Source organism: Echinops telfairi, unplaced genomic scaffold, assembly GCF_000313985.2.
Source record: "Echinops telfairi isolate 266 unplaced genomic scaffold, ASM31398v2 ScPeMD7_7407;HRSCAF=8445, whole genome shotgun sequence".
In the NCBI taxonomy this organism is placed as follows: Eukaryota; Metazoa; Chordata; class Mammalia; order Afrosoricida; family Tenrecidae; genus Echinops; species Echinops telfairi.
The window spans coordinates 6,846,748-6,855,892 of record NW_022111307.1 but is presented as its reverse complement, the minus strand read 5'-3'; the positions used below and the strand labels follow the sequence as shown (position 1 = coordinate 6,855,892).

Below are 9,145 nucleotides of genomic sequence, written 5' to 3'. Positions count from 1 at the left end.
ATGAATGTACAAATGTGCTTTACACAATTGATGTATGTATGGATTGTGATAAGAGTTGTATGAGCCCCTAATAAAACGATTAAAGAAAAAAAGAAAACATCCCAACCCAGTCCAGTCTAAGGCCATAAGTCTGATATTAGCCCCTATGTCCAATACCAATCTATAAAGTCCCCTTCAGACTCACGAAACACATGCAGGACGATCATAAGCCAGTGGGTAGAAAGTCTTTGGGTCCAGTGGCATTGTAAGCATCTCAGCGCTGGCAGGGGTCTCTCTGTGGCTTCTCCTGCTTCAGAGGTCTGGTTACATCCATGTGGCTCAGGGCTCAGGGCACTAGGGTATTTCCATGTGTCTTGTCAGCTGCAATGTCTCCCAGGGAGTGGCAGAGAGAGAGAAGTGTCTCCCGCCTCCAAGGAGGAAGTACATTGGCCTCATTGGCTATGATCTGATTGACAAGCTAGACTCCACCCCTTCACTCTTAATCCTCAAAGATCTTTCTTTGCTGTCTGAGTTTACGAGGCTGCTGCTTCTTGAAGCGGGTATCCATGAGATGTTTGACAAATTTCCAGTGTGTTCTACGCAGAGGAACTCAATTGAGGGCCAGAGGGCCAGTCACAAGCAGCAAGCCACTGCCTGGCTGCTTCAGGAGAACCACTCTGTTGCCCCAGGGGGGTCCCCCCAGGATGATGCTGGCTCACGGTCTCTTCAGCTTCCTGGGCACGTCTTCTGTAGGGTGATAAATACCTGGGCATTTGGTGCAGCTTAACCACTGGGGTACCACCATGCTTGTTGCCACCAACTGGCTTTGTAACAGTAGGGAGAACCTTCTCGGGACTGCTGGCCATTTCCTCTGACAGGGACGGGTGTCAACTGCACGGGGCTTCCCCTTCTGAAGCTTGTTGCCCGTGCTCACAGCCTTCTTAACGTGGCCACTGGCATCTGCCTTCTTGACTTCACGCTTCTTCTCCTCGTCCCACTTCTTAGCCTTTTCACCCACCATCTTGCTAGATGGGAAAGCGGGCTTTGTGTTCTTGTAAAGAACCGCCTAGATGCGGTCCCGTTGACACCGGCAGCTCGGCAAGTCAGCTGAGAAGCTTGGGGAGCAGTGAGCTTCAGGCAGCAGCGGTAGGACCGTTTGGAGGAGAATGACAGTCTGTACAGTCTGATGTAGTCAGTGTCGCTGAAATGGTTGAAATGATTTCTGATTGCTTATATTTCACCAAAATTACATATATATTTAAGGCAGAGGTTTTGACAGTTGTTCAAATCTAGCGCAGGGCTCCCAGCCTGTTTTCCCTAGATTTTCAAATTGTTTCAGTCATGGCCAAAGAAGCCGAACTGGGACGTGCCATAACTCCACCCCACGGCCAACGGGCCGATCCAGACCCATTGCAGCCCTGGGTAGGGTTTCCAAGGCTGTAGCTTGTTCTAGGAGCAAGCAGCCTCATCTTTTTGTCCTGAGGAGTGGCTGGTGGGTTCAAACCACCGACCTATCAGTTAGCAGTCCAACGCTTACCCCACAGCCCCACCAGGGCTCTCACGGGCAAAGTGACAAGTCCACGCCCTGCTAGAGACCTAATCTCCCTGTTGGGAAACAAGGCAGGGTGTGGACTGCATAGCAAACCAATCTCTTAACCAGCGATCAGACACAGAGGTGTCCCACTAAAAACCGGGTAGCTGCACCACTCTGCATAGGAATCACCTTCACCTCCATGACGGTAATCAGTCTCCTCATCAGTCTCCTGAAAGAGCTCACCGAGCCTCTTCTGAGTCTCCCATTCCAGGGTTTTGCCCCATGAGTCTCCCTGCTGCAATTGTCACTCTGCTTTCGAAACTCCGTGCCTTTCCCTCCAGCGGCCAAGGCTGAGCCAGTGTAAGCCCGCTCAAGCCATGATCTGCCATGTATTTGCCCTGATTTCCCGCCTCTGTGGGTTTGGGGTGGGGTCTAATGAGATGACTTAGGAGGAGGGGCTTCCAAAAAAACCCGTGGGGAAGTCCAGGGTTTGTTTCCGGCTGCCCCAGTAAGATTCCATCTCGGAGACGCCCTGGGGTGCTTCTCTGTGCCTCGCGCACAGTAGCTGTGGGTTGGAATGGATCCCACCGCGGTGGTGAGCGCCATTTCATAGTTCCACAGACCCTTTGAGATCCCTGGGTGGTCGGTGTGTGAAAAACCAGCAGCCCAACACGGCCGTTTCCAAAGTGGAGGGGCACTGGGGTATCCAGTTGTCAATTCCGACTAAGAGCGCCCCTGTGAGGCAGGGCAGAACTGCCCCTGCACGTTTCTGAGGTGGCAACTCTACAGGAGTAGAAAGCTCCTCTTCCTCCTTCGGTGCAGCTGCTGGTTTCGAACTGCTGAGGTGAGCAGCCCAGCACAAAACCCACCCTGCCGCCAGGTCTCCTTGAAAAATCAGATGCCTACACTTTATCCCGCATTATGGGCTATCCAACAAATGCTTTTCCTTGTTGGGAGGTGGGGCTTGAAATCATTAAGTTTTTCTGAAAAGGGGTGGTAGGCTAAATAAGTTTGGGAGCCTGTGATAGAGAGGCTGTATGTCTTGACAGGAGCAGATGGCTCCATCTTTCTCCTGTTGGGTGTGAAAGCATCTAGCAAATCTTAAACCTGACCCCTGCCACTGAGTCAATCCCAACCCAGAGCAAGAATTGCCTGGAGATCTCGGGTTCTGGTTCCGTGTAAGGCAGAGGCTATCCAATGCAGGTGGGCTAACAGGTATTCACTGGTTTGACTCCTGGGACCCGAGGCAGGTGCCGGCTGCCCTGCCTGAACCTGGCCACGCCAAGCTCACTGCAGATGTTGGTGCAGCGTCTTACAGTTCCGTGTCCTTAGCAGTCTACGGGACACTTGAGCATGCTTAAAGCATGTGTCTCCTGCGATCCTCCTCTGCCGCTCCTATTTTTCTGATAAGGACCCTGAGGGTCAGAGAGGTGAGCGGCTGTGTGAAAATGGATACTACCCCGTCCAAGCCCTGAAGGACACCTTGTCTAGACCCCACTCTTGCCGCATGAAGCTAAGATCTCCTTCCCTTTTCTTCATGGTCTCTCGTGAGATCCGCCCAGCTCCACCCCTGCTGGTCTCCGGCCCTACCTGGGCATACTGACACCAGCCTGGCGACTGGGACTTTGAGGATGAGATCAAGAAACCTACAGGGTAGGACTAGGATTTCAAGGGGGTACAGGACCAGCGCTAGTGAGGCCCAGAGTCGGTGGCAGAAGGAATAAAAGGAATCTCCCTGAAACAGGCGAGAAGCTGTGCCCAGGTCATGCGACATCTGTAGACACACATCCTTAAGCCCATCTGTTTTAAGTCTCTGCACACGTTGACTGCTGAATCAAAAGGGGGATTTGTTGTACGTTGTCCAAGTTTGAATCTGTTTCCGTACGTTTCCAACTGAGCCTGTTCTTTGCCCCCAGGCCTGATTTGCTGAGATCTGAAGGTATCCCCACCACGGAGGTGGCTCCCAGTGCATCTCCTGTATCCGGAAGTCCCAAACTGTCCACCTCAAACAGCAAGAGCCGATACCGAAGCAAACCTCGCCACCGCCGGGGCAACAGCAGGGGCAGCCACGGTGACTTTGCAGCCATCTTGAAACCCCAGACAGCCCAGGAAACCTCAGCCCAGCCCCCTGACCCACCCCAGGCCCAGCCCCAGTGCCCTCCTCATGCCCTGCAGCAGCAATACCAGCAGCACCCGCCCGCCACGGCTCAGAACCACCCCCCCAGACTCCCAATGCACGGGCAGGACATCGCCACCTGTGCCAACAACCTGAGGTACTTTGGCCCAGCAGCAGCCCTGCGGAGTCCGCTCAGCAACCACGCCCAGAGACAGATGCCTGGCTCCAGCCCCGACCTCATCTCCACGGCCATGGCGGCAGATTGCTGGAGAAGCTCTGAGCCCAACGAGGGCCAGGCTGTTCCCTGGGACTGCTGTCAGGCCGACCCTTACGACCCCTGCCTCCAGTGCAGGCCGGGACAGCGTGGCTACTTAGATGTGTCCTCTGTGGAGCCAGCAGGGAGGAACCTCGATCTTCCCAAGTCGCCAGCACACCGTCCCCTCTCGGGAAACACCCACGCTTCCGGGAACGTGGAAGGACCCCAGTTCAATGGCTGCAGGTCTGAGTCGTCCCTCGGCATCCCCCAGTACATCACCCCCCCACTGCTACCTCGCAAAGCCAGGCCCCTGCAGAAGGTAAGTGTGGTGACAGCAGAAGTCCGTGGTTTCACTGCCCCCACGGAATGGCAGAGTGTCACCTCGTGGCAAGGATGCAACCAGGTGGGCAACAAAGACGAGTTCTTCAAGAGGGGGAGAAGAGCCCTGGTGTCGTTGAGGCTCCTCGCTGGGTGGCTAACCCACAAGGTCAGCAGTTGGAAACCACCAGCCACTCAGTGGGAGCCAGATGAGGCTTTCTACTCCCATAAACAGCCACAGCCTCAGAAACCCACAGGGGCCCTTCTAGCCCGTCCTACAGCGTGGCTATGAGCCAGACGGACTTGAGAGCCCAGTATTGGTTTGGTTTGAAAAGGGGAGGGGTGGGAAATCAAATTTACCAACAGGCGCGTGACTACTTTCTCACCACACTGCTGCAGTAGTACACTAGGGAGTCCCTTTGGGGAGTACTGAGCCAGGGGGCAGAATCACTTTTGCATAGTTTATGGATAGAGAACAACCACATAGTGGGGACATGTGATCCAAAGCACTGGAACCACTACCCAGGAATGCTCGTCCTGAGGGGCGTCCCAAGGGGAAACACACTGGGAAGCATCCTCTGTCCCTTCTCGGAGATCCTGCTGTGCGTTCGCAAATCACAGGCTTTGTGACAGCACATGGTGGATTTGTTTAATTCATCATTTCCTCCTTTATTTGACCGTAAACCCCACACCTGACCCCCTGCATCGAGTGGATTCCAAATCATCTCGGCCCTCCATTGGGCTTCTGTACAGGAGCCAGGAGCCTCATCTTTCTGCTATGAGAAGGCTGATGGGTTTGAACTGCCCATCTTGCAGGTAGCAGTCCGGCCTTACTCGACCACATCTTAACTCCTTTTAACAATAATATCCATCAAGAATCCGACTCTCTCCCCACCAATGGGACTCACTTGTTTCACAACACAATGTGGAGAGCAAGCACTGCCTTAATAATGGCCTGTCTCCACCGGTTCCCACCCACTGACGCCCGGTTTGGCCTCCTCACCCACCTCTGCCCTAGTGCCTAAGAACATGCCTGGGAGTTCAAAGTCAGGCTCTCCCACTGGCTCCTCGTGTGAGCTTGGGCAATTAACTGAACCTCTTGGAATGGGCTCGATGGTGAGAATTGAGTTCACATGCACGATGGGACTTTGAAAAGTTCCTGGGACAATTCCATCATCTTTCGATTCCGTCTCTCTGCACATGCTTTGGAGCCACCTCGAGTATAAAACACTTAGAACAAGGCCCGGTACGCAGCAAACTGCCCCAAATATGATCTTATCGAAGAGGTGAGACAATAAGGTAACGTGTACAGAGTAAACCCCTGCCGGGGGCTTTCTCTGCACATCGTCATCCATCTGGAGCTGAGTGGAAGGGTCTCAAAGGCAGAGAAGGATGTTTCTGCCAACTAGCTGTTTCATGGGGAAGACGGAGCCGAAGCTGAGGGCTGAATCCCGGAGAGAACTGATTACCCGCCCCCACCCCATCCAACCCCCTGCATGGTGCCGCTCCTGAGGAAGCCTGGCGAGAGACGCCCTGTGTTTGGGGTGGTACAATGACTGTGTTTGGGGGGCTGCTGCCTTCTTTACACTCCCACCCCTGTGAATAGTAAAATTACTCAAAACGCATTGCCCCGGAGTCAACCCTGGCCCATCACAACCCTATGGGTCAGAGTGGAACTGCCCCTGTGGGTCTCTGAAACGGCCACTCTTTATGGGAGTAGAGAGCCCTGTTGTTCTCCCGTGGAATGGCTGGTGGTTTTGAACTGCTGACCTTGCAGTTTGCAGCCCAGCATGTAACCACTTTGTACCCAGGGCTCTTCTATGAATAAAAGTATGTATTTTTTAATATATATATGTCAGCTTTATTGAGGTGTGATTTACATACCATAGAATCCCAACATTTAAAGTATTCAACTCAATGTGGGCTTTTTGTTTGTTCTGAAATATTCATAGAGCTGTGCCACCATTCCCACAATGAACATGAGAATATTCTCACCACCCCCAAAGAAAACCCACACCCCTAAGAGTCATGTCCCCAAACAGCCTGCTTTTGAACTCGCCATCCAAGGTCGAGATGCATTCTGAGGGTCTGTGGCCACCTGGTATACGGGCCTTATTAGAACCACATGCCCTCAGGGCGCCTGCCCCTCTCTTCACGGGAAACCCTCCCACGGACATTGCTAGGCTCCCACGTGTCTCAGTAGTCAGTGTGACCATCCTTGCATTCAAGAATTCAAAAAAGCAGAGCAGAAGACAAAGTTGGTTGTAGGAAGATGGTATTTTAGAATGGATCCTTGAAGACATACATCAGCCTCAGTCTTTAGGAAAATACCAGTTGCTCACGTCACAAGGAATGATCATAATCCACTGTGCCATGACACTGGTTCAGGACAGTCGCTCTTCAGCGCGGCTGTTCTCCCACAGGATCTCTCTCTCAGGGAAGAGCATCTCTGCAGAGGTCCCTTGCCCAGGGTCCAGATACGGCACAAACAGAACACCCCAAACTCACGCCACCCTGAGGAATAGGTAGGACTGCCCCTGTGAGTTTCCAAGATTGTACCTCTTTACAGGAGTAGAAAGCCCTGTGTTTCTCCAGGGGAGCTGGTGGTGATTTTGAACTGCCGACCTTTCGGATCGCAGCCCAACTTGTAAACACCAGGGTTCCAGTTAGCCACGGAGCCCAGCAATCTCACAGCCTTGGACCTTGCCAGCAGAGCTCCTTCGTTCCTGCCAGCACTCTAAGGCAGTACTCACTGATTAAGCACCTGGCTTGTCCACCCACTACCCGTGGCCATGGAGTTGACTCGGGCATACAGGGCTTCTTCTTTACAGAAGCGCAGTGCCACCTCTTTCTCTCACGCTGACCTTTTGGATAGCAGCTGGGCTCTTCACCAGGATGCCACCCTGTATCCATGGCAGAGTGCGTGATGCAGCACAGATAAGACACAGTCTGACAGCGTATCTGTCAATAGCGGAGATGGCCCAGACATCATACCTAATGTTAGTGAAAAGGGATTGGCGCTTGTGTTAGTTCAGAGAGACTAGAGAAACAAATTCATAGACACTCATGTGCATTGGAAAGAGCTTTTTATAAAGAGTAAGTGTACATTAAGAAATAAGAAAACACCTTAGTCCAGACCAAGTCCTTAAGTTTGATATTAGCCCATATGTCCAGTACCAGTCTGTTAATTCCTCTTCAGACTCATGCAACACATGTAATGATGCCAAGTGCAGGAAGATCACAGTGGATCACAGGTGGAAGCATCTCAGCACTGGCTTGGGTCTCCAGGTGGATCCTCCAGCTCCAAGGTTCTGACTGCCATCAGCATAGCTCCATGTGGCTTGTCAACAGGAATGTCTCACAGGGAATGAGAGTCTCCTACCTCCAGCGAGCTAGGTATCTCCTTAGCAGCTCCAAAGGAGGTCATCAAGCTGCAACCCAATTGACAGGCTAAACTCCACCCCTTCACTCTTAAGTCCTAAGTTGACAACAGATTATGTAACTAGCACAGTGCTTAAGAGAGTAACGGTTGAGCTTTAAAGAACGGAACGTAGCCCTGGTGGCATAGTGGTTATGCATTGGGCTATGATCTTCCAGGTCCACAGTTCAAAGCCACCACTCCTCAAGAGAAAGACAGAGATTTCTACTTCTATAAAAAGTTACACTCTTGGGAACTCATAGGATCAGTTCTATCCTGTCCAATAGGGTCCCCGTGAGTCAGCATCAAGAACCGAACGTTTACTTCATGGTTGAGGCTCAAAAGGAGATCCTGGAATCCCTCAGAGACAGTGTTTACAAAAGACCCCCTCCCACTCTTCTCCGATTCCCCCTTCGCCCCACACCTCTGGCCACCTTCACAGAGCCCCAGCTAGGATAAGCCTTTGCGTCTTCCAGCTCTTGACGCAAGCCCTGACATCACGGGCACCCAGGAAGAGCTGGCTACCCAGTGAATGAGGGAGGGAAGAGACGTAGGTGGGAGATGAATGACAGTTAGCAAGCACCTAGTGGATACTTTTAATAATGAAAGCGTGTGAGAGAGAGGGGGACACTAAATGACATTCCTTTTTCTGTGTCCTCAGAGTGGAGACGACTCCTCGGAAGAGGAAGAAGGGGAAGTAGACAGTGAAGTGGAATTTCCACGGAGACAGAGGTAAGACCAGCAAACACAGCACGCAGGGACGCCCGCGTCTGCCCCACCTCCTGCCCCATCACAGGCCACCTTCCGACAGCCTCCTTCTGGGGAGGCTTGAACTCCGCGTGGTTGTGTTTTCCCGTTGCCACATTCTGGCTCCTGGCCGACATTAATAGCCGAGCCAGTCATCGAAATCCATTTCATAGAACCTCCAAGGTGAAGGCTCTAAGCCCAGATTCAAGGTTGCACGGGAGGGCACAGTGAGAGGTGGCCCTGATGATCCCAGTATACCTCCTCATGTGTTTGTCCTGCGGCTGGACTAATTACATCCCCGTTCAATCCAGCCTCAGCCTTCGCTTTCTGCTTAGCCAGGGATAGCAGTGGTGCTATCCCGTAAAGAGTTTCCCGTAAAGAGAGGGGCAGGCGCCTGAGGGCATGTGGTTCTAATAAGGCCTGTATACCAGGTGGCCACAGACCCTCAGAATGCATGCTGGTAGGGTCACAGGGCCACCTACGATCTACAGTAAGAGCTGCCCCTGTGTGACAGCCGGGAAGGTGGCTTTCCTCCCAGGACTTTTCTGCTGGCAGGTGTTCATTTCTTGAGGATGCAGCTCTAAGAATCCCCACCCCCCACCCCAAAGGTTCTGCATGCCTTCCTGCCTTCCCAGACACAGGAAAAAACCCCCGACCTGGGATTCCTGGCCCCTTGGCTGGCTGTTCTCTGCGCGTCCACACTGTGCCCAGAGCTGGCATCTGCTCTCACGCCTGCCCTGCTCCGGCCACACTGGCATCGCCGTCCTCTTGTCTCCC

General features: G+C 52.8%; 1 protein-coding gene across 2 annotated transcripts in view; it reads left to right on the top strand.

Moving 5' to 3' along the window:
• The window catches only part of MAP3K13 (mitogen-activated protein kinase kinase kinase 13), a 172,247-nt gene that overhangs the window by 158,238 nt on the left and 4,864 nt on the right, over positions 1-9,145 (top strand). For both annotated transcript variants that reach the window (XM_045296414.1, XM_004713425.2), the window contains 2 exons: positions 3,430-4,204; positions 8,283-8,353. In XM_045296414.1, the coding sequence (XP_045152349.1) occupies positions 3,430-4,204; positions 8,283-8,353 (846 nt within the window). The remainder of the gene's footprint in view (positions 1-3,429; positions 4,205-8,282; positions 8,354-9,145) is intronic.